Source organism: Centroberyx gerrardi, chromosome 17 (assembly GCF_048128805.1).
Source record: "Centroberyx gerrardi isolate f3 chromosome 17, fCenGer3.hap1.cur.20231027, whole genome shotgun sequence".
Taxonomy (NCBI): Eukaryota; Metazoa; Chordata; class Actinopteri; order Beryciformes; family Berycidae; genus Centroberyx; species Centroberyx gerrardi.
In genome coordinates this window covers 14835044-14859968 of record NC_136013.1, presented here as the reverse complement: position 1 = coordinate 14859968, position 24925 = coordinate 14835044, and the positions used below count along the sequence as shown (strand labels likewise).

The 24925-nt window shown below is 42.4% G+C and overlaps 3 protein-coding genes across 3 annotated transcripts; 1 reads left to right on the top strand and 2 right to left on the bottom strand.

Annotated features, from left to right (window-relative positions):
* Nucleotides 1-301: 301 nt before the first annotated feature.
* Nucleotides 302-7330, bottom strand: msh4 (mutS homolog 4). The gene is made up of 20 exons (XM_071924192.2): nt 7159-7330; nt 6546-6719; nt 6299-6462; nt 6065-6175; nt 5832-5947; nt 5509-5682; nt 5236-5408; nt 5034-5101; nt 4547-4621; nt 4330-4394; nt 4041-4210; nt 3812-3948; nt 3274-3377; nt 2933-3057; nt 1957-2157; nt 1749-1867; nt 1534-1662; nt 1131-1305; nt 969-1057; nt 302-618 (listed from the first exon to the last, which is right to left on the bottom strand). The coding sequence occupies exons 1-20, from the start codon at nt 7328-7330 to the stop codon at nt 421-423; spliced, it is 2739 nt and encodes a 912-aa protein (XP_071780293.2). The 3' UTR covers nt 302-420.
* A 1012-nt stretch (nt 7331-8342) lies between these two features.
* vcpkmt (valosin containing protein lysine (K) methyltransferase) lies at nt 8343-10054 on the top strand. The gene is made up of 5 exons (XM_071924204.2): nt 8343-8608; nt 9033-9146; nt 9268-9340; nt 9488-9607; nt 9736-10054. Exons 1-5 carry the CDS (start codon nt 8352-8354, stop codon nt 9838-9840), a joined length of 669 nt encoding a protein of 222 aa, XP_071780305.2. The 5' UTR covers nt 8343-8351; the 3' UTR covers nt 9841-10054.
* An 8753-nt stretch (nt 10055-18807) lies between these two features.
* Nucleotides 18808-21459, bottom strand: arf6b (ADP-ribosylation factor 6b). Its single transcript, XM_071924161.2, has 2 exons — nt 21349-21459; nt 18808-21108 (listed from the first exon to the last, which is right to left on the bottom strand). The coding sequence occupies exon 2, from the start codon at nt 20427-20429 to the stop codon at nt 19902-19904; it is 528 nt and encodes a 175-aa protein (XP_071780262.1). The 5' UTR covers nt 20430-21108; nt 21349-21459; the 3' UTR covers nt 18808-19901.
* Nucleotides 21460-24925: the final 3466 nt, after the last annotated feature.

The window sequence follows — 24925 nt, the reverse complement described above, 5'->3', positions numbered from 1 at the left end:
ACACATGAGGAGACACATTAGTGCCCGAACGAAAATCACTAAAATATTCCTATGGGGACTACAGTGTGTCTGTGGTACTCAATAGTAAGTTTATAGTAATCTTATCATACTTTGATATTTTTTTAACCTCCTCAGGTATCACTATAATATTTCTATAGAGAGTTAAAAGGGTTATATAAATGTAGGTTTTGTTATATTTTTACAGTATACTTCTAAAATGTATTGAAGGATAAATTTAGTTTTTTCTAAGGGTATGAAAAGGTAAAAAAAAGAGTTGCCAGTCCACTACTGGGGTTACAAAAGAAAGGATTTAATGTCAAATAAAATCATCTATCAATACATCCATAAAAAAGTAATAATCTTCATATTCTGGTTTTGCATTGTCACAGACATTTCATTGCCCCTCCCAGTCTGCGTCAGTCATCCCTCCTCTGTCTCCATGGACTCTGGCTGTCCTGCGGCCTGCAGTTCTGCCTCGTAGTGCTTCCTCAGGCCCTTTAGATAGATACGCAGGCTGTCAGGGTCCAGTCTGGAGTTCCTGGCAGTCTGCAGGAGGCGGGTGGCCAGGTGGTACACAGCTCTCTGCCTTTGCGTTTCCAGATCGCTGTGATGTTTGGCCTAGAACAGTGGAGGAAAATAAATACACCATGGGTCTGATTTCTTTATCCAGCACTTGTCAGATATCAGATGTGATCATTCAAGGGACACACAAATATCTGTGATGGCTTTCATCAGGGGCCAGGGCTCTGTGGCTTTGACACTGCTTAATATTGGTTTCTTGTAATTTTGGCAAAGTAGGAATTTAAACTTGTTCTACTGTTGCACTCGTTGTTTAGTCCTTGATAAGAGCATGAGCTGAAATGTAAATGTTAGGTAAATGCAATGCAGGTTGAGGCAACAAAGATGTAAAGATAGAAAGAGGCAAAATCTTATCTTAACAATGACTGGACCTCTTTGGTAAAGCATACCAAAAGCTGCTGGCTGACATTGGAGGCAATGGTCTTTGCCTCTTGGATTATGCTTGGAGGCAGTGCGGTAAGTTCTGCCGCTCTCAAACCTAGAAGGGCAAAAATAACCATTAGCATGATTGATTTCAACAGGGTGGTAACTGGATTTCACAGATTTTGTACCATAGTGTCTTTCTTCAGAGCATCCTCGACTCAGCAGGTAGGTATAGAGCACACTCTCAGCGCCGGTGTCACCGCTGCGGGTGTGCTGAACCTCCATGTGCTGGTTCTCCACATTGGGATAAAGAGTCTCTAGCTGGCAGAGCTCAAGGAAGTGTGTGGCAAACAGAGTGAACGCCTGACAAGAGCAGAGAAACGGCACAGGCCTTAAAGACTGATGCACTGTAGCACAAACTCTGTTTCAATTCCAATATTTATTTTAATTATCTTAACTGTTGACCAAAGAGGTGTACCAGAAATGACAGGAGGGTTCAATGATTAATACAGATAGTATGAATCTCATTAATCAAGTTTTATTTTTGGAGGAAGGAGTGGCGATGCAGGCCTTTGTCGGTGCATACTCTACCCTGAGGCTAAGGAGGAACTCGCAAACCGAGTGACAGATGCCGATGCCCTCCTCGGCACTCGTGCCGCGCCCCAACTCGTCTATGATGATGAGGGACCTGTCGCTTACATTGTGGATTATATACGAGACCTTAGGGGTACAAATATGAAGTTAATGATACTTTTTCCACAAAGTAAAACACTGTTAATAAGCAGCCCAAGTGAGAAACAACATACCTCCTTCATTTCTACCATAAAAGTGGAAGAGTTGGTTTCAAAATCATCATCCACGCCGATTCTGGTGAAAATCTGATCAGCCACACGAAACGAGGCATACTCAGCTGGGACAAAAGAGCCTGCAATAAGAATACAGGAGCCTGTTCAAAAATGGAGTCAAGGCGATGGCATTTCAAAATCCACGTGAGGCTGAAACTTTTCTGCTAACCTATCTGAGCCATGATCTGGCACAGCGCCACCTGTTTGAGGTAGGTGGATTTGCCGCTCATGTTGGGTCCGGTGATGATGACAAAGTTGCTGCCCTCTGAGATATAGCTGTTGTTGGACACAGGCTGCTGTCCGGCGATGCGCTCCAGAATGGGGTGACGGCCCTGCTTGATGGCCAGCGTGTCTGTGAACTCTGGACGCACTGGCGGACACAGCAGAAAAGGAGCAAAAACAATCAAAAACACCTTGTCTTTTCAGCAATGTATTTTGTTTATATAATAACTCTGTCTCATGCATTTCCATGGGATGCTCAAAAAGCAAAGGATGACAAAAGATAGCTAAATAGGATGTGGCAATATTAGATAATTTGTCACACTGAAAGCACATGTGCCTACGTAATAAGGCAGTAAATGGTAACTCATGCTTACCAATGCATTTGTATATATTTCATTCATTAAATTCTTATATGATTATGTGTACTATGTTGTTATAACCATAATGACAACCTTGCTGAACAGAAAGAAGTGTTGCAAAAAATCAAACAATGATCTCTGAGAGAGGAGTATGCAGTCGATACAGCCAGCTAGTTCCTCTGGTGGGGAGATTTGTCTTGTTAAATACAGCGCACGCTTATGTAACAAGGGTAATCTGAGTACAAGCTGGCTGAGATAGAGGGGGGGCAGGCAGTCAGCACGTGTGTATGGAGAGATGCTTTCAGACAGCTGAGGGCCAGTGCTCACCACCCACGTGGCCGACAGGACTGGTGCTGCCCACTACCCACACAAAAAGAACTGAGGCCAGCAGAGCTGCCAGCCTAGTAGGGCAGTTTCTGGCTGCCATGTGTGGCGCATGACTGGGTGGCTGCTGCCTTATATGCGTACAGCACTCCCTCAAACAACAGGTCAGACCACTCCAAGATGAGTTTGACAGTTTGATTGACTTGAGCATGAAAAGAAAACACAGCATATCATACCTACCATAGTCTGAGACGGTGCAGGCATTGGCAAGTGACAGCAGCATATCCAGCATTGATACAGCATCAGAGAGCTTGTAGAGGCAGTGGATGTGCTCATGAACAGTGCTGAGCAGTTGACATATCACCCTGTAGGGAGACAGGTTAGAGGCTGGAGGGCCAAAGTACTGGAGCTAATAATAATCAACAAATAGCACCCTCTAGTGGACAAAAAGTAGAACAAACTAAACAGGAAGCTGGATTGAGAGGAAGGGTTGTTTAGATAGAACATGTGTACAAAAGCAATGTTTATGTCCTGTATATTATAGTGCATGTTTGTAAGCAATATGATCATGAACTCCTCACACATAGGACATGTGGAAGATCTCCCTCAGGGCCTCATCGCAGCGGTCATTCATCTTCATCAGGTCTGCAGTGGTGAAGCTGTAGTTGTTCTTGTGCTTGGTTACCTGGGGTGGCAGATGTTGAAACCCAGATGTTTTGTTTATTCATCCATTCAAACTTTATCGTCCCATGAGGGCAATTGGGTTTGAAGATGTTAAAACACACACAATAAAAACAAAGAATAAAAACACCTAATAAAAACAATAAAAATGCATAACATGCAAACACAACGAAACTCTTGATTTCTCTGAACTCTCTCAGATTTCAAGATACAATGATAGATATAATGTTGGTGCAAAGTTAGTATAATTTAAACTTAAAAGTTAAGGTTATAATAAACAAGCAAAACAGCAAATAGAGAAGGTGTAAGTACAGTCAAAGATTTGAAATAGGTTCCTTCACTTAAAAGTAGTGCTGACTTATCCTCTCTCCCTTTCTATTCTTAAGAAGTCTACTGGCTCCTAGTGTTTTATCTCTCCTTCTCTTTACTGGGCCATACCTTGATGAACTCTGAGGGGAGTTTCCCATCAGGTAAGGCTGCTCCTTCAAGCTTCATCTGAATAAAGAAACCTCGAGCTGTGCTGAAGCTGGTGCGCATTAGCAAGCCATACTTCTCCCCCATCTGGTCAACCAGCCCTGTGCATCACAACAGGATTCACTAAGACTTGTGGTATGTACACTATACAAACATAAGCCACAGATATTTACTGAACATCCAGCATAAACACCTGCAATGTCATCCACTATCTCAGTGTAAGCTCTCCGGGCGATGTCGAGGAACTCGTTGATGTCGGGCCGCATGGCGTAACACTTCTGGGTGCGCATGTTGAGGCTCCCCTTCAGGTAGGTGGTGTCATCGTTAATCACCGTCTTGATCTGCTCCAAGATGAGGTCAAACCTGAGGGTGGATGCAATCAGATACAGTAGATGGAGTCTAAATAAGTCTGAAACAATCTCTAGACAGTACACAGACAGTCAATTTAATTCCACAAAGGAGAATAGTTCATTTGTATGTACCTGTTGTCTTCCAGTGAGGTGTTGTACGCCTTGAGCAGAGCAGTGTTGCAGTTCTTCAACACCATCTGTTCATGAATTACAATTTTAATATCTGTTAGCACTTTGTTTTTTCTAGAGCAAAAACCTACAAATTTTCCTATTTCTGTCAATGGCTGTAAAACGTAAACAGGGGTGATGTTGAACCAAACTCATGTGTTGCATGCCAACAGACACATACCCTTAACGGTGGCACCAGATCCAGCGTGTGCTTCAGCTGAATGACATGCGTGATCTTTGCTTCAGCAACTTGAACCTGCACATAAATAGTTAAATTGCTTGACTGGAAAGGAGGCACAAAGAAATAGAGACGCAGAATAAATGTTTCTGCAAAATGATATAATTAAGAACACTGCATCTCATTTATCTGAACTGCAGACTTAGTTAAGCAAACAGGCAAAATATGAACAAAAGATTACTAATTTAGAACAAAATTAGTAGTAATGCAAAACTAATATTTTCTTTTCAACAACACATCCAAATGTAAACGGCATTCTTAAATACACCTGCATGTGAATTTCATATTTTAAGAATTATTTACTATTGATCTATCATTTACTATTATTTAAGAACCTTTTGGCCCTACATTTATTTCAGACATCCAAGCACTTCACTTGATCTAAAGACATCCCATAGCAATGAATAAGTAATCTATGTTGTGTACGTACTGTTTCCTGCTTTGGGATTTGGACAAGAACAGAGAGCAGTTGGTCTATATCAAGGAAATGACCTATGGCTGGGGAGTAAAAGAACAAATATTATATTATATTATATATTATATATTATATATTTATATACTGTGTCAAACTGTCAATCATCAGTACACACAACATTCAGTGTCATAAAACACAATTAGCTCTTGCTCCTGACCATTCCGCAGGCCAAAGAAAAGCTCCTCATCCTGTAGCAGCTCCTGTATGGTGTCCAGGCGTATGCTGATGGTATCCACATCAAGCAGGGGCTCCAGGATGTTGGAGCGCAACCTGCGGCCCCCACCGGGTGTTTTTGTGTAGTTAAGTACCCCTAAGAGAGTATCCTCACTCCTGTACACACACAAGCAAAGACACATACACAACACATCTCTACATACACAAGCACTACATATAAAGATGATGCTGGTGAGGCCGGTGCTGGCCCTCTTACCTGTGGTCCCTGTTATTGACCACCAACTCCAAGTTAGTGGCAGATGCTGAGTCGATCATGGCAGTCTGTTCACTCCCTTTAAAGCTCACTTTGAGAGACTTGGGGGCATAGATAGAGTTCTGGATGAACTCTAAGTATTTCAGGAGAGCAGCTGCAGCTGCTAGGCAATAATACCTGAACAAATCATGACATTCGATCAAAACAGGTATATTGCCTCAGGGGTACCTTTTCGATAGGCCTACATTATATTATTTATATGTGTGTTTATGAAAACTGAGAGAATATTGTTAAGTTCCTATGGATTACTATACTCAATGGCATACTTAGCTTGCACTTCCATGAGGACAGTGCCAAATTCTGGAGCACACAGCTGCTGAATGTACTCCAGGCCTTTCCTCTCATTAAAGTACTTCCGTTGGACTGCAGTGAAAGCTACTCCCTGACATACAAGGAAAAATGTGCAAACAAATACCACATCAAACCAAAAGTAAAAAAGCACATCTTTGTTGGAGTGACTTGTTTCTTTTTACTGGTTACAGCCATTCGGCGTTGGTACCTGGAAGTTCTCTGTGATGAGGTTGAACAGCTTTGTCCCTTTCCCCTTCTCGCTGGCCGTGTCTGGCATCAGTATTTCCAGTGGCACCAAGATGTGAAGCTTGGTGATGACCTTGAAAAGTGTAGAGGACGTTTGAGAACTGAGTTTTGCTGCCTTCTCTTTCACAGTCTCTTCTGAGAGCGTAACGACTGTTATTAGCCAGCTGAGCCTGTCTTTTCAGCATGCATGTGTTACCTTGGCATACGTCCCCGTGTCTGCAAACTGAGAGAGAACAAGCTCTGGACATTTCAAGTTGACACTGGCCATGCCAATCTCTCCCCTGGCCAAGCCGCGGCCTTCTACCACTGCCACAATCACAGAGGCATCACAGGTTGAGCTGGCAGAGGAGCAACCTGTCGCTGCAGAAATAGAGAAATGAGAATGAGAGACTCGGACTAGGCTACTCTGACAGCTACTTGAAAGAAACAGAGTTGAGGAGTACCCGTGTGTTCCGTCAGCGGTGTCCGAACAGGGTGTGAGCCTGTGGCCCTGGCAGAACCCAGGGTCCTCCTGTGTCTCGGTGTTCCTCCAAGGCTGCGGAAGGAGGAGCTGCCAGACGTAGATGGAGGGACTGATGAACTTGTCCTGCCCAACCTGAAGCTTTGGTTGATCTGACCTATATTAACACAAGGAGGAGGAGGAGGAGGTCAGTATCACTAAATAGAGCAGCACCCAGAGATACAGTACCCCACTGGCCTGGGATTGAATGTTTCTAGAGCTTTCTTTTCTGTCTCCCTCTCTACTCTCCACTATCAAAACAAATAATACTTAAGGGCAGTGCAGTGCCCACTCTCCTTTTTTACAAAATCACTAGATAGTGCACTCAAAGACCTGTGGCACAGGTCTTTAGGACTATAGTTATTAATTTTAATATCTGAAATGTAACTGTCATGTTCTTTTACTGTCTCTTATCTCATTTCCAGTGGTTCCACCCCCTGCTCCAGACAGTAAAAAAAAACAGCAGACGTTAGCTTAAACTGCTCTAGCTATCAATTCACTTTAGCGATCACCTGCAGCCATTCGGGGAAGTGATGGGCCATGGTTAGAGCTCGTACTGGTCTCATCTAAACTACGAGAGGATGAAACTGAGGATGTTGATGTTGATCCGGGACCGTGGGAAGTAGTTTCGTTTGGTCCGCCTCTGTCCAAAGGCGACACAACCCAGCTTTGTCCAGAGTCAGAGGTGTCGCCGCCTGCCGTTACCTCCTCTGTGCTGCTACGAAACATTTCAGACCCTAGCAAGCAGACGAACAAAGCTAGATGACCAAATTCATATCCATAGTTTTATATCAGTTAACATGTGCTGGCAGCGAGAGCAAAAGGAGGCCTCTACAAACTGCAAAGCTGCCCTAGCTTACCAACAACCTCCGCGAACAACTTTGACCAGAGCAAGCAGACCAAAGTAGTGCGCGCGTTCCAGGCACATCACACCTTCCTCGCGCCATCAACAATGCACCTGCAAGGTTTGCAGCTGCGCACTCCAGTTGTAGTTAAGAGCAGTTTGTTCTCAACCACCAGGGGTCCTTGAGGGGGGTACCAGGGGGTCCCCAGCGAATAGATGAATTGTTAAACTTCACCATTATTTAATTTACAAGAAGTTAACACAATTAGAGAATGTAGAATGACTGTTTTGATCATAGTTTCACTGTTATCTATCTGCCTACAATACAGATAGTCATGGAATTCTGGATAAAATCATATCTAACAATAAAAATATTCAGATTTGGGTCCGAGAGAAAAAAAATCTAATCAAATGGGGGTCCATAGCCCTAATATGTACTAAATTAGGGTTCCTTGATATAAAAAAAGGTTGAAAAATCACTGGTTTAGAGGACTGGTGTAGATGATTGATTGATTGGTGGATTGATTGGTGGATTCATTGATTCATTCATCTTACGTCATTAAGGCGTACATGCTTGTGTGGCATGTATAACTGCTTGTTTCTGTCAGTGATAATGTGTTTCAAGTAGTTCATGGACAGACAAACAGAGAAGTTAGGGAGTTATTTTGTAATTTCATGGATTCATTAATTATAGTTGGCAGAAGTAAATAATGTCATGATGTATTTAACATTTTAATTGCTATGCTAACGGATAAAGCAAGGTATGACTTGGCCCATTTCTTGATTTACTTTAACCTGTCAAAAGCGCAATCTTACCCCATGCAAACCTGTCCCAAAGAGGAACTAACGAGAGTGGAGGGGAACCACCAAACTGGAGGGAAAGAGGAAGCAGGCGGAACAGCCAACATGGCGGCTGAAGCAGAACAGAGTAGCTACTTTGTCAGAGAAATTGAGAAAAACGATGGTTGTATTTTGAAAATGAAGCAGTGCTACAAAGGAGACGTCGGCTGTGTGGTTTGGGACGCAGCCATCGTGCTAGCGAAATATTTAGAAACGAAACAGTTTTGGGACGCTGCCTCGGGAGTGAACGCCTGGGCTGACAGAGATGTTTTGGAGTTAGGAGCTGGTACAGGAGTTGTTGGTCTTATGGCAGCAACACTGGGGTGAGATGACTGGTTAGTTTGATAATAAACTTCCTTGTTAGTTTGTGGGTTGAAGCTGCTCTGCTCGAACATGTATTTGTCATATTGCCAACGTTAGTTCGCTAGCTAAGTTAGCAGCTTGTAGTTTACTTCAGCATTGCAGCATGTGGACATCAACGCTTGACTTCTTACTTTGGTTTAGTCGTCAGAGATGTTTGCATGAGTTGCCTAATGTTTAATCACCTGTAATAGTTTGACACCTTTTGTTAAGTGGAAGATAGCAGCTTGTCTTTTACTATGCTATAGATGAGATAGTGTTTTTTTAGTTGGTTTGTTTTGTCATCAGTCTTTTAATACAACCACTATACAACAGCAGGAACATTTTATATCCATACCCCAAAGCTTCCTCAAGATACATGTCATCACTGTCTATTAAATCCCACAGAGCTCAAGTTACAGTAACAGACCTGGAGGATTTGCAGACTCTCCTGAAAGTGAATATCCAAGAAAACCAGGCTCTCATCAGTAGTGGATCCATAACTGCCAAGGTACTGAAATGGTTTGTACTTATACTTTACTATTTTATGTTACATTTGATTGCACTTGAGATCAATATCACCAAGTTGCACATCATAAGATATTTCCAAAATGCTAAATGTTGATTTGTCGTCTTTTAAAAGGGGTGAAGATGTGTCCGACTTCCTGCCACCTCCACATTATGTCCTTATGGCGGACTGCATCTATTATGAACAGGTGTTGTGCTCATTTCTCTGATTACACATTTCAATCTGAACATGGTCCTTTGCCTCATCAGCATCATGATAAAACAGCACAAACAGGATTATTGGACATTTGTTGATCACAATATGTTATGATGACTAATCACCTATCCTCATACAGTCTATTGTGCCATTGGTGGAAAGCTTGAAACTGCTTGCTGGACCAGAGACCTGCATTATTTGCTGCTATGAGCAACGCACTGAAGGCGTCAACCCAAAAGTGGAAAGGCAATTTTTTGAGGTGAGAATTTGACTGTGTCTTCCATTTGTAATTTCGAGTAAATAAATAGAAAGAAGTTGAGATATTGTGTAATTACAAGTCTTCTTGCCATCAATGACTTACTGTGGCCTTCTGTGTTGTCCTTTCAGTTGCTGCAACAAAGCTTCAACTGTGAGGAGGTTCCTTTAGACAAGCAAGACCCAGAGTTCAGCAGTCCAGACATCCACATCCTTCACATCCGACGAAAAGTCTGAGTTTGTGTGTTTAAATTTGTGTCAGTGTGCTTATGAGAGCATGCACAAATTATTAATGTTCCACCTCAATACCACATGGAAATAAGATCGCTTGTGATGATCGGTTCCAAATATTTTATATACTTCAATTTCTGTATTCTTTTTAACGTTCTTGTTTGAAAAGAAAAATATTCTCAAATATATCACCAAACACTGTAATTATCCTGATCCTTGATGTGAGTAAACATTTTTTTTTTTTTAAATAATTGTGAAAATTCTTCCATATGCACCAAGTTTAGATCATTGGTCTGTGAATGCGTATGGTTATGAAGGTAGTGTACTTCACATGGCAGGCTGTCCATGTTTATCTTCTTTATTGGAACAGAATGATCAGTTGAACAAACAAGAGGGGTCACAAACAACAGAGACAAGGGGGGATTGAACAGTGTTCTTCTGGGAAGAATGGTGTTCATCACAGTAGTTTGTTCAGCATGTGTGAAAGTCCGGCCCTTACACCCCAATGATCTGCAAGAAGCCATAAACATGAAACTAACTGTGCTTCTGCTCTTGAGCACTGCCCTGCTTATTCTATTGTGCATGATTACACATACAGTGGTTTATTAAATTAGTATGATACACACAGTGATGTGGTAGATGGGAACTGTTCAAGTCATGTCATCTCCTGAGACCTGCCTCCAGAATTAGCCCCCACCGCCTGCCATAAGTCACTGCCAGATTGTCACTTTCACGGATCTTCTCACTTTTTGACTGGCATGGAAATAAATTCAGACATTCCCTTCTTGGAGCACTAGAGGGCAACAGCTGTTCAAAATCCAGAAAAAACAAATGGAACAAATTTGTATTTGACCCCATTGTAAAAGTTATCTGTAGATATATGCAATGCTGCTGTAATAAGACCTTACTAACGTGAAGGCATAGCTCGTTATGTCAGAACTAAGTGCAATATTAACATTAGAGGTGAAGACAGTGTTGTTACTACAGCCCTGAAAGCTTACTGCATGGGAAGCAGAGGGAAAATAAAGTGTGACCAAAATCCCCAGCCCATATATTTATTTTTACTTATAGTTTTTAATGCTGAAGCTGATGTAGCATGCGCCAGGTCTCCTGAACGGTTTCGCCCTCCATGCGAGGGGAATTCCACTCCAAGCCCCAGATTAGCTGGAAGATTATGGCCCTTTTTCAAGCATAAACCATGAAGCACGCCCCATACTCCCACAGGCATGCAGGGGCCCCTCACAGCCTTTCATGCTGCTCTCTGTTTACATAGTGGAGCTGTAGTGCATTGGGCAGGGCGGCCTCCAGCGCTCAGACCAAATGAAAATGTTCATGCTGAGGTTGATGGGGAGGGGTGGGGTCAACACCGAAGGTCCCATTAAATACTCAAATCACTATATAGAAGAATATAGTGGGAAATCTAACTTGATTGATTATGTAATAATGAGGAGTGTTTCCCTCGTGTGATAGTTCATAAGGATTCAAGAGAGGGCCAAGCTAACCTGCTTGGCTGAAATCTGCTTATAAGGCACCAAGACCATCTGTGATGGCATGGTGCCTCAAGACTCCAGTACTCCTGAATTTGGGCATATGTTGTGGTTAAGAACATAAGTTTATTATTAGATTAGTTATTTAAAGAGAGAACCCGAATAAGCAGTTCTCCATAATCCAATTTTATGCAAACACATATAATGCTTGAGCTTTGTGTATTGAGTATTTGATTAACCACTAAAATGCCTCTACAACATCTGAGCTGATATCAGTTGTTGTGTGATATCAACACACATGTACAAACATGTCCCTTCCCACCCCAAGAAATAGATTCAGCAGAACCTGAGTATATTTATTTCAGCACGGATTGTGTAATGTTTGTGATGTGTGTGTGTGTGTGGGAAACAGACATAGATGTGTTTAGGTTGAATCATAGTTTAACAGTCTCACTCCCAAACCCCTCTGGGCCTTGGTTGATGATACGGCCTATCACAAGCGGGAAAGGCAGGAGGGTGTAACAATTCCACGGTAAGATTAATTGCCGTTTGTTGCAAATACTATAAATAACCGCAGCAGATCATTTGAGATAATTACTCCCAGTGGCCCCCCTCTGCCCTCTCACTTCTGCCTCGTGCAACTGGACCGCTAGAATCAGAGTAGCAGGGCTCCCTATTCAATTCTCCTTTGGCCCTGACCAGGATATGTTCAGCCTAATTAATTTGACTCGGAGCTGGTATTGAGTCCCCGTCCCCCAGTGTGGTGGGGACAGGGCCGGAGGGGGTGGAGGGGTGGAAGAGTGGAGGGGTGGAGGGGAGCTCCACTACACTGTATCAACATTTCATCCCCCTCTCCACCCAGAGCTCTCCTATTCAAATAATTTATAATCCTAATTTGTGGTCTCTGGTGTTCTCTCCTCCATAAATGTTAACTAAAAATAATTGAAATAGTGTGGTTATAGTCTTCTTATGGTTGGCTAATTAGGCTAGCACTACAGGGGAATACAGGGAGTGTCACACCAAATGAGGACAGCCCACAGTGAAGCGCTGGTGTCTCTGTAATCTGTGATCATATACACGTTTATGTCTTGTTAGATTCCGGTGAGCATAAACATTCATTACTGAACATATGGAGTGCATGCTGCATGCACCAAGACAGAATGGGGGCATTTTCTGCCAACAGATGGTGCTATTAGTAGAAATAACTCTCACCTGTGTGGAAAGCATGCAATAAGAGCAACAACACTGTACAAATCGTCATAAATAGCTGAATACACTTATGCTTTTAGAAACACTTAGGTGCACTGCTGGAACACTGTCTGTTTATTGATGCTGGTAATGATGATGGTGATTATGATGACTGTTCAGTCTTTTGTGTGTGCTTAGTTTCACTGCCATCTATGAGATACGCATGTGCAATTCATCCTCAGGCCACACTCTGCAGGTTTGCAGATCACTACACATGACGCATAGTGAAAAACATTTGCATAAGTTCCGTAACCCACATCCCTTTCCCAGGTTCCTCTGAAATGAGATAACATGAGGAAGCAGTGCAGCACGCCCCAAACCAGATGGGTGGAGGAGAGTCTGACTCCAGTGGTGTGCTCCACTCTGCTGCATCACAGCCAAGTGACACAGAGGAGCCTTTGTGTCATCATCATCACGCTGCCAGGAGCCAAGAGACACTGTTCCAGAAAGGAAGACTCATTTTCTCACTAACTATTAGGGAGTGGCTCAAGAATAGACATCAAACTGGGCTGATTAAAAATAGAAAAGGCAGCATAAAAGTGTGACTCGTCTGATCTTGCAAAGGTGCCCCACCCCCCCACCGCCATACCCCCCCGCCCCAGACCACCCCTCTCCCCTTCACATGGCAAAGTGAGACTGATAAACTTCATGCTCACAAAAAAGCAGAAAAAGACAGCACATCAGAGCTCTGTTCTAAAATGGTGCATGTGATTACAGTTTTGTTATTCTGCTCTCTATTCCCATCTTGGATAATGAGGCACAACAATAATACTTATTTGTGGCACTCTGTTCAATGGAGATGAGAGCAGAGGTGGTACAGTGCCAGTGGAGCGAAGCCCGACAGGACAACTGGCTTACAGAATCACAATGCTGACTCCACCCCCTCACCCCCCCACCACCACCACTACCTCCACCTCCCCTGCAGGGAAACAGGAGGAGGGCGGGGGTGCTGTTAAGACAGCTGTGCTGCAGTTGAGAGGGGACACGAAAATCCAGTGCTGTGAGAATATTGTGCACACTTGCCTCCTCCTCCTTCCATTCCCCTTAAATGAACTGCTATCCCATAGTGCTGATAGCAGTGCCTGGGATTGTCTGTATCCATTATCATAAACTTTGTGTTTAATATTGTGGGCATATGTATGGTCAGTGTGTCACTCAGTGAAGGATTGACTCAAACATGGTATCAATTAAAATAGAATGGTTTATTGATCTAATACATAAAGTGCCATAGGGCGTGAACACTTGCCTTTGACTGCTGTCCCTATGGCATTCTGGTGAAATGACGTTATATTTGTCATCATTAAGATGTGTGGCGGCCCAACACATAGGGGAGAGTTGGAGAGGGGAGGGGGGGAGCAGCATGTATGTGTATGCAGCGTTTCCCTGAGTCATTACCTCTCTGTAGTCTGAGCCTGGGTTGTGTGTGAGCAGCAGCGACTGACTTGGTATAGATCTGAAATTCCTCCAGGCTCAGACTGCTGTCTAATACAGGCCCACTGTCACTCTAAACACTGACTCCTCTGTAATTACAGCGATCTTGTCAGATGTAGTCAGATGTGCAGATGGAGTCAGTCATGGAGTGTGGCAGTATAGTGGCAAGCTGCTTTACTGAAGGAAGCCTTCAGTGGCCTTGCATGGATGTCCGTCATTCTGTCACTCAGTCTGTGGCCAGGAAGCTGTGAGGAAATGTACATCAGTATAATATCAGTAGGTAAATAGCACCTGTCTACATTACTCTACACTTAAAATCATCTTTCAGTGCTATTATCAGTGTTGAGTCTGTTAAGTACAATATCTTTGACTGAGCAGGTTATGGCATGTGTGAAGCCAAATGAGTACGGTTGTGACAAAGAATAGGGCAACGCTCTGTTTACTGTATGAATAAGCCTTGGACAAATATATAGAACAAACACAAGGCTCTCTGACTAGTTCGCAGAAATAAAAGGTGAGTGAAAATGTTGCAATAATCTTCATTGTTTGGAGCCAAGAGACTCTAGTCCACAAGCTGCAGCAGTATCCGTAACACCTGCTCCTCCTTTTTCAGTCTATACTGTAGCTTTGCTTACATCTCAAAGCGTGAAGGTTACGACTCAGCAATGATCCCCTACACTCGCTGTCTTTTACAGCTGGACAAACACTGCGTATGAGTCCAGGGACAAATATAAATCAGATTTGCTTCTTGGTTCACACTCTCACACAGCTGTGATAGACATCCTGCAATTCTCAAGGGGAACCATGGGGACAAACTTCAGACTTTCACATTATGGAATATAAATAGAAGCCCCAGGTTTTTTGTCGAAAAAAATGTAATGGGACTTAGATTGGATGGCTGTTAAGATGGAAAAACATGCCTGTAGGCCAATGAACACTAATTTTACAGCTACCAACAAGACTGTAAGGCTAATGGCTCATATCACATGGCAATTAATGCTTGTGTGTACCTGTGTCAGTTCATTAAAAGGCAAAATTGGTTATTTAATGTAGACTTCCAATCATTTATATACAATGAAACTGTACTGCTCCTCTATATTTCTAATTTCACCATAGAAAGTAACCTTCAGTTGCAGATATGAATGGAATGTAACTTGGGCCAATGCCCAGAGTGCATGCTGGACTTTTTAGCCTAAAACCTTAAAACTTATTTAGCTGGTCTATCCATATTAAAATCAGCACACTTTTTTATAGTATGGGTTTTACATATGAGTAAAACCTGAATCTCAACGCTCTGAACTCAAAGCAAACTCAAAGTGATACCAACACAGGAAAGGGTGCATCTGTGTAGGCTTATACATTTTACAAGGCAACCAATGGCTTGCATTTACCACTGCATTCAACAGCCTTAACCTCAGCAGGAAACCTAAAACTAACTTTCAGCCACTTCCGGACCTGTTTTAAACTGAGCTGTGTGTGTGTGTGTGTGTTCATTATTAACGGCTCACCAGCAGAGACTATACTGACTGAGAGAGAGCAGGGATTACCAGTGGAGAGAGAGGTTTCCTAACCAAAGCGAGTAATGGATGTTTTACTGTCCTTGAGGATAAGCAGCCACTGAACCGGGCTTTGTGAAATGTGGTTTAGAGTAGGTGTCCCCGCCTACCATTTGGCAGATGTAAAATAATCTGCCTTAATAACAGTGTATGCGTATGTGCATGTGTGTGTCTGTGGCTACATGTATCACAAATCACACAGTGATTATCCCGATGGGTGTGGCTGCTGAACTGTAGGCCAACATTGGGCCATTAATGACTATATTCACAGCTCACAGTCAAAACTGTTTGTCAAGTGTTACCTGCGCAAGTGTTACTCTGCAGCTCGAGTCAAGAGGAAGTTAAGACAAGTGAGGAGGATCACAAGCCTCAGCTCTAGAAACCACAGACATAATTTAGGCTCGGTTTGCAGGCATGTCAGGAATACAGCTGTTATACAACTCACCATGGGTAATTGTGAGCTGTTCTGAATCTTTGTTAAACATTAGCTAGAGGAGGGCAAGGAGGTCACCGAGGCAGAGGGAAGAAGGTGTTTAATCCGACTCGCTTGCAGATGCGTGGCCTCTTGCGTTTTCTCCCTATTCTTCCTCTTTCCATGCAGAACAAGAGGAACCCCACCGCTGGAAACTGTTGCAACACAGTCCGCCACCTCAGTGATACCAAAACCACCACGCCACACTGGCGGGGATCCCATTAGGCCGTTGCCATAGGAACTGCCCCAACAAACAGGCATTCTGGCCGCCTAAGTCGAATCTGTCATACACATTCTTGAGCAAACCAGTGGAAGGGGTTGCATGAGCTGCGGCTTACACATGTGGCAATTGCCTTCCTGCTTTGTGAGTAATGATAGCAGAGTCAAGTGCTCAATATCCTCCCGGTTTCATCGGTGAAGTGCATGTGATAGTCAGTGGCTGAGCTCCAAGAACCTGTAGCTGTGCTGTAGTGATCCTCAGTGAACACAATGACACTCCACACCGACTTGGTAAAAAGCTGTCAAACGTAAGCCCGTCTAACACCGCATACGAGACACCTACCACCTCACTACAAAGCACATGCCCTTCTTTCCATAACGTGAAACCCATTCCTAACCTTCCCTCTCAGGAAGTCTCATGAATTCCAGCCAACCCCAGAGGGAGTTGACAGAAGGGCTAGGAGGTCTCATCTTTACAGAGGATAGGTCATAAAACCTTGCTTACAGTCTCTGTCCTCACCCCGGGGGCATTTGTGTCTCCAATAAAAGCCGTGAGGATCATATGGTTGTAATGAAGTGGGGGGAACCAAAGTGGCCATTACAGCCCAATTAAACTGCCATCAGTGTCTAATGGAGGCTCTTGACCAAGCCCCTACTGAAAGCATGTGTTTACAAATACCACCCGAAGCTCAGATACTGACTCATCTGGCAGTGTGTGTGTTGATGAGAAGATCAACCGATGCTCTTCTCTGACCAAGGCTGTAAATCACTGCTGCATGCGGTGTGTGTGGTTTGCATGAAACATGTTCTCTGGGCCTGGAATCATGTGTGTCTCTGTCACCTGACCTGTCTGACGGAAACCTCCGTGGTGCTAAAGCAAACATCCTGAGGCCTCTGCAGCAGCTTGCTAAGCACCGGCTTTTCCACACAGCGAATGCCACCATGATTGTACGGCCAAATGTCTGTGGATGTGGACACACACTCATAGACACCAGTGTCTGATTGTCCTTGAACACTGCAAATCTCTACTTGTGAGTCTGACTGGAGAGACAGAGAGGGCGTGCCCCCCATTCATGCCAACGCCAAGTAGCATAATTCTCAGTTTTTTTTGAACAGCTTACATAGTGCCAGTTTTTATGTGCACGTCTGTGTAAAATGCTACAAAAGACACAGTGTCCTTCAGTATGCTGTGAGAGGAAATATCCCCAGAAATCTGTTGAATAACACTAACTAATCTTCTGTTGCCCAAAACACCAGGCTCCGCCCACATTTATCACCATCAATCCTGTCTTTGTCAGGACTGGAAACACTCTCTTTATTGTTCTTAATCAGCTTTAACAGGAACTGAGGCATTCCTCCACGGTGCCTCAGTGGTGTCTGTCTCTAATGTACTTATTACTAGTAAACTGTTGAATTCAGTTATTCAGTTATTTTTTAAAGGGAGATTTCACTAAAATAACCTAAATGCTTTAACTTTGCTTTTGCAATAACATGATGCGGTCATGCAGACTCAAACTAAGAGGGAATTATTTTTCAGCAGCAAGAATTGAATAAGTGCAGTGCTATAACAGTGTAGAAGAGGGAAAAATACAGACCCTGAGGGATGTGGGCCTCATCTTCTTCTGAGGTGCTGCCAGGTATTGACATTATGGGGAGGTGGAAGACCTCTATCCTTCACCATAGATTGGAGAGCGATCACACTGACTCACTTTTGAGAGATGCTCATTATACACACAAGGCTGAGAGGGTACAGCACTAACTCCCACCTGATCTTGAATTTGGCTCCTTGTTTAGTGTGATAGCTGGTCCCATCAGCCCTCTGTATTCCTTTACAGATAATTCATATAGCCTACTATATCACGCAAGTAATCACAGAACATTACTTAGATGAGGATTTCTGAATCTTGATCTATATGTATTTTCTTTCATCTTCTCAGCCCTAGCATTAGCCAACTTCAACAGACATCAGTCTCAAAGGGATCCTCACTGAACAAAAACTATTGGGGCGAGGGGACTTGCTTTTACTGCCAGTTCCAACCAAAAGCAAAGTCAGGAAGTAACAGCTGACAGCTCAATATGGCTCACGACCAAGAACACACAACATTCAGAAAGAATTTTTTTACCAATTCAGCTGTAGCATATATCTCAGCTGAAGCCCCCCCCCACACACACACACAAACAGATCATGTGGCTCTGTTGTTATTCCAAAAAGACCAGCAGTTGGACTTCCTGTTTTGTACATTTTCCCATCCACTGGCATGAGTGCTAATGGGACTAAAACTCAGTTTGAGGGTTGACATGAACACTTTATGAAGAATCTGCACAACAGAACTGGAAACCATGAGAATGCTAACACGCAGAGACTTACTTCTGCTTTGATCTTAGAGTATTGTTAACATTTTTTCCAATAACAGCTTTTTTAAATTACTAAATATGTTAAGCTATTCCAAAATTAAATACCTACATACTTCTCTTCAGGCAAATTTGAACTGATTTTAACACACACATGGGCCTGCTCACACAGACTGTCCTTTGATCCTTGAAAAAACAACACATTACGGATTTAAAATCACTTTTTTAATAAGACATTACAATGACATTGTTCTGTACATGGTTCCCCCAGTCAAAATAGGAGTAAGAGCTGCACCACAAGGTGTCTTCAACATCTCACCAGTAAGTGGCTCCCTCTGACTGCACGACAGATGGACTCTGATGTAGGGTTACTGTACTTCCGTACTCATGCTACAGATATAGGCTATCATATAGTGTCCCAATACTGAGACTAATCAATTGTGGTATCAGATTGAGAGAGCTCAGAGCTGAATGACATTCCTTTGGAAAGATTGAGTCAACTGACTACATGACTATCAATGTTACCCATAACTAAAGATGCATCCTGACAAGCATGTTTAAAGTTACTGGAGGCCTATTTGTTGAATATTCAGCACAATTAGGTATCAAGACATGACACAAAAAGGTCAATCAATTAACTATATAGCCCACATAAGGGGATCCAGGGGGCGGGTAACAAAACATGTCTGAAGTCATTTTTTCTCTGATGTCAAGAATGTTGACAATGAAATGTAAGCAATGGTGAAGGCTTTCCTTATTTCTTGCAGCTGTCAATACCATTGAGAAGAAATACTTTGCATCACAGTACTGTATTAAAACAAGTGTGAAAGTCCCTCAAAGTAGGCTACTTGACATTAAAGATCTCACCTTTGGGGGAAAAAAAAAATTCAGAAAACAAAAAAACAGATCCATGTTCAATGGCAACCCAGACCTAAGAACCATGAAACAAGCTTTAGTCCCAAATGAAAAGATAAAAACTCCAGCTTCCATTAGAAAAGATTATATAAAACAGGAAAAGGAATAGGCAAAGGCGGTGATCTCTGTGGCTTTAACATTAGGACCAATTAATTCAATATTCATCAAGCAAGCCCCAAAATAATGAATGTGATATAGGCCTGCTACAGAGTACAAGCAAACTTTAAGCCAGCAAACCCAGTTAAAGATAAATTAGTCATGGGGTAAACATAGTATTAAAAATAAATGGAAGATAATCAAATTTTTCTTAACCATACTCATTTGAGAAGTTATTTGTTACTTGCAACTTTATTATAGTTTTGACCTAAAACAGTCAGCACTCAATCATTAAGATTTGTAATTTGAGGTTAGCCATGTCAACCCCTCATATAGTCCATCACCTGTGGTCGCACAGGAGGGCTGAACATACCAATTCCTATCTCTGATGCGGGTCAATCCGAGCTTCTCTTGGATTTCATGTGGCTTCATGGCATCGGGAAGGTCTTGCTTATTGGCGAATATCAAGATGATGGCATCCCTCATCTCCCGGTCATTAATGATGCGGTGAAGTTCCTGCCTTGCCTCATCGATGCGATCTCTGTCCGCGCAATCCACAACGAAAATTAACCCTTGAGTGCCTGTATAGTAGTGTCGCCACAAAGGACGAATCTTATCTTGGCCTCCAACATCCCACACGTTGAACTTGACATTTTTGTAGGTGACAGTCTCGACATTGAAGCCAACTGTGGGAATTGTGGTGACCGACTGTCCGAGTTTCAGTTTGTAAAGGATTGTTGTCTTGCCAGCAGCATCAAGTCCAAGCATCAATATTCTCATCTCCTTGTTGCCAAATATTTTTGAGAGCATTTTCCCCATTTTGAACTCTGTGCATAAATATTTTTTCCTAATGAGAAAAAATGTCGGATACCGCACTAATGTCTCTCTTCACTTGGATTATCGTTTCAGTTTGATTATAGGCTTACTTGTGAGAACATGACTCAATGACAAGCATGAGTAGAATGTCAAAAATGTACATTTATGTAAAGTCTAGCACACTGTAGTGAGGGACTTTATCGTTACTTGTGAGTCTGTGCTAAAGGATCCTGTGAGGTGCTGGGGCATTCATGTTCAGAGTACCACAATGTTTGCAGGGCCTGTACAGAACATGGCACGATTACCCTAAGAACTTCGCAGCAGCTGTTGCAGAACGGTCATTGTGTTGCCCAAATCAATTGGAAATTTCATTTAAAAGAGAGGCTGCGACGATTAAAATGTGCACAGAGCAGAAGCGGCGTGTCTGGCGAAAGACCACATAAGGCCCTGAAAAAGCCTGCGGTACTTGTGAATTCCTCTTGGTGGTTGTGTCTGGCGGTCCTCCTAACCGGGTGCGCCCTTGTTCTTTTCAGCACCACCGGAGGAGAAAAGCAATTTTCTGCAGCTATTCCATCAAGCGTCGCGCCGGGCAACCTCGCCGTCCTGGGGAGACGTCTTCGAAAAAATCCTCAGTGACTCAGCAACACATGTATTCACTCACGAAACTCCACTTCTTGTCCCCCTGAAAAGAGATTTGGGAGGAGTGTCAGAGACAACCCAAATTAGCTAATGCTAACGATAGCTAACGGCGGCTAGCAAGCTAACATTAGCTAGCTTGTTGCCTAAGCTAACCTTGGCTAACTAGCTAACGGTAGCTTCCAAACTAATCGTTGTTAAATCAAACCAATACGTGCGCTAGTAACAAAACACTCGTATCCAGCCTTTCCGAGTTGAACTCCAAATGGAAACATGGGTCATTTACCTCCTATTTCCCCCTCCTCTCTCGAAAATTTCATCCAGCTCTCGTCTTTCTCCTTTCAATCGAGTTGGTCGCAGAGCTGCTTCACCGGAAAGGTGTGGAGCTGCATCAACCGCCACTTCCTCCCGTCTCGCTCATTCAGCTGCTGCCTACTACAGACTACAGACTACAGACTACAGCTCACTGTCTGGAGCACCCGCCAGGCAAACCGACCGAATCAAACACAATCACATGAATTAAAACCAACTTGCTTGTTATATCTCTTTAATATTTATTATTACTGGTATAACAGAGATCAATTTCTGAATACATGCTTTATTCTAGAAAGTGCAGGGTAGAATCTTCTTTCTGCTTCACTTTCGAATTAAATTTTAATTGAAAATATTAAATATGAATACCAATTAATTGAAATCTATAAAAAAAAAAATGCATTGAATAGTCAAACATTTTTGGTATCTGTAACATTTTACTCTGAGTCCTTCTCTGAGGATATATGTAAAGGGCAATAGCACCACCTTGTGGTAGTTAAGCTACACAGTTTTCACGTCAATTATTGCCAATCATTTTAGTGCATTGGTAGTGGTTTCTGTCTGTTCTGTTCTGTCTTCTATCTACTTTGTTAAGCTTCTGTGGTAGTGATGAATGTCAATCAGATATCTCAAGCTCACAGCTGACAAAGCTATGGCCTGCGAGTTGTGTTGTTGCCAACATCAGGCACCTCAAGGGAGTGTGTGGATAAAAGCAAGTGTTGCCATTTTCTGAATGGTTCCATTGTCTGAATCATCACAATGTGTCTGTGCTTTATATCTGCAAATGTCAAGGTCGCCCATGAGGGTTGTCGTTTCTTTGAATACATGTTTGTCCCAGCACTAACAGATTGTGTCAAGTCCAGCATCAGGCTGTCAAGTTCCATGTATGGTAGGTCAAGGACTGTCCTTTGACTGTCCCCGGACATCTGCATTTGGACCCTGCTGCTTCCTGCTCTCTTGTCTGTCAGAGGAGAGGGAGAGTGGAGCTACATGGAGTCTTTGCCCTAGAGATCAGGAATGAGCTGCTGCAGCTAGACTTCAGTTTCTTGATCGCCTTGTTATATAGTCTCTGCTGCTGCACAATTCCCTTCATACAATACTTATGTTCCAGCACTAGGCTGTGAAGCTGGTCCGTATACTGCTGGACTTGGTATCAGTGTAATCCATGTGTTGTAGCATCCTTTGTCTTCTGCATTGACCCGTTGACACCTCAGAGAAGGGAAAATTACATTAATAAACCAGACATTACCACTCTATGATAACAATCTAAAGCTTTATTCTAAAAGTCCATAGCAATCTAATCTCTTAGATGATCACATTCAATTTACTTTTAGGGTAATAAGTCTCAAAATTTAAATCAATGTCAAGTTACACATACACATAATAATAATGAGTATTATTGACAATTATTATATAATATTATTAGACTCACCAGACAATTGATTTAGCATTTGTTTTTTAAGCTCACCCTCTCTGACTAATGCGTCTGGTCCTCTGACTCACAAAGAATCTCAGTAATAAAAGAGTTGTCCCTTGGTGGGCGTCTCTCTTTCAACATGTTATTCAATATCATGACCTGTGTTAATGCTGTGAGTCATTTAATCTCTTAACAAACTTTATTTACAGTGCTCTGGATTTTTAGTAGCTTTTTGTCGAGGTGATGAAATTACAGGGTTGAACAATTGTATCCTCTGTTCCTTGCTGGCAGGTGCTGGTAAAATAACATAAATGAAAATCAGGTTTTGTTACTTCTTTCTTATTGCACTGAGATGCAGTATGACTACAACAACAGTCCATTATGTCTTTCAGGGCTTTGCAGGGGACTGGGAGGTACACAATGAGTTAGGCCTAGCTGTTTGGTGTGCAAAGAAGTGACAATGACAGACGTTTGGCTATAAAATATTTACAACTGAGTTCAGATGACTAAAACCACAGTATAGAAGACACTGTGAGTAGCCAATCATTAATGTTTCACACGCTAGGTTTAATTCACTTAGCCTCCTTAAACTGTGTTATTTTAAGAACAGGTTTGTTTATATTTTTTTCCAGTCTTTGATTCACAAACACAATTTGAAAATGAAAAATTAATGACACAAAGTGAAAAGCAACATTTTATTATAATCTAAATCCTTGTTGATCAGTTCACTAGCCATCTAGTCACCGAGTTTAACACAGATTTCTAAGTGGGCATGTGCTGTATTTAAATATTAAGATACTTTAAGACTAAAAAAAGCAAAAAACGCAGAAAAAATCCTATTGCCTAGACCGGTGGTTCTCAAACTTTTTCATATCATGGACCCCTAATTTAGTGCACATTAGAGCCACGGACAACCATTTGATGAGATTTTTTCTCTCGGACCCAAATCTGAGAAAATTTTTATTGTTAGATATGGTTTTGTCCAGAATTCCATGACTATCTGTATTGTAGGCAGAGAGATAACAGTGAAACTATGATCAAAAGATTAATTCTTCTACATTCTCTAATTATGTTAACTTCTTGTAAATGAAATAATGGTGAAGTTTAACAATTCATCAATTTGCTTGGGACCCCCTGGAAGCCCCTCAAGGACTTCTGGTGGTCCCCAGACCCCATGTTGAGAACCACTGGCCTAGACCACCTCTATGCTCATCACAAATCAAAAAATAGCCTAATTATGTGCTGCAAAGTGACCCAACATTGATGGGAGAAAAACCACAGAATAATTACTTTCAAGTTTCAGAAAGTCTTCTGGGGTTTCTCTTGGGGAGTGAATGCAAAAAATGTTGAGGTGCTTTCTACATTAAGCTTCTGTTCAGATCAAAAATGCTCTCACCCGTCTACCAAAGATTCTCTTACACATATATTAAAAACAATGCTTTGTATATGGCTGTTGCTGTTTCAAAATTGTGTCCCAACAAAGATAGGTTGATTGATACTTTGGCTCAATTTACCAAAAGGTGTGGGTATGCTGGGCCAGTACTTTGGGTAAGGTAAGCCACCGGTGTTAGAAAGGCTTTTTGGGAAACTATAAAACTACAGGCATGTTACACGTTTCATTTTGGATGGTAGTGGGACACAGAACTGCAAGGAATTTAGGCAGCTAATCCAAACCTATTTGCCTGGGAATCCATGTTTGTAGTGATGATAATAAGTTACACACCTCTGATGCTCCCACAGATATATCCCCTATTATCATAGCTTTCATAAACCTAAAGTATGTTTTCCTTTTCTTAATAAGGCTATATGTTTAAGCAGGGGCCGCCCTTGCTATAGGGGCCACCTTTGCTAAAATGTATGTAGACACTGTAAGGCGCTTTGGATAAATGTGTCCACCAAATGGCATATGAAGGCTGTGTTGGTAGGGGATGAGGAGACGTCTTCAACACTCAGTATTACCATCATTATTCATGGATATGATCCCTATAGATCAGGTTTTAATCAAATTGTTTTAGCAAACCTATAAAACAAAGTTGCTAACAGTCCAAAGAAAAGTCTCATATCTGACATGACAATTGAAATGGGCCATTTGCCATTCTGAAATTTCATAGAGAAGAGGAAGGAGAGGAAAGTA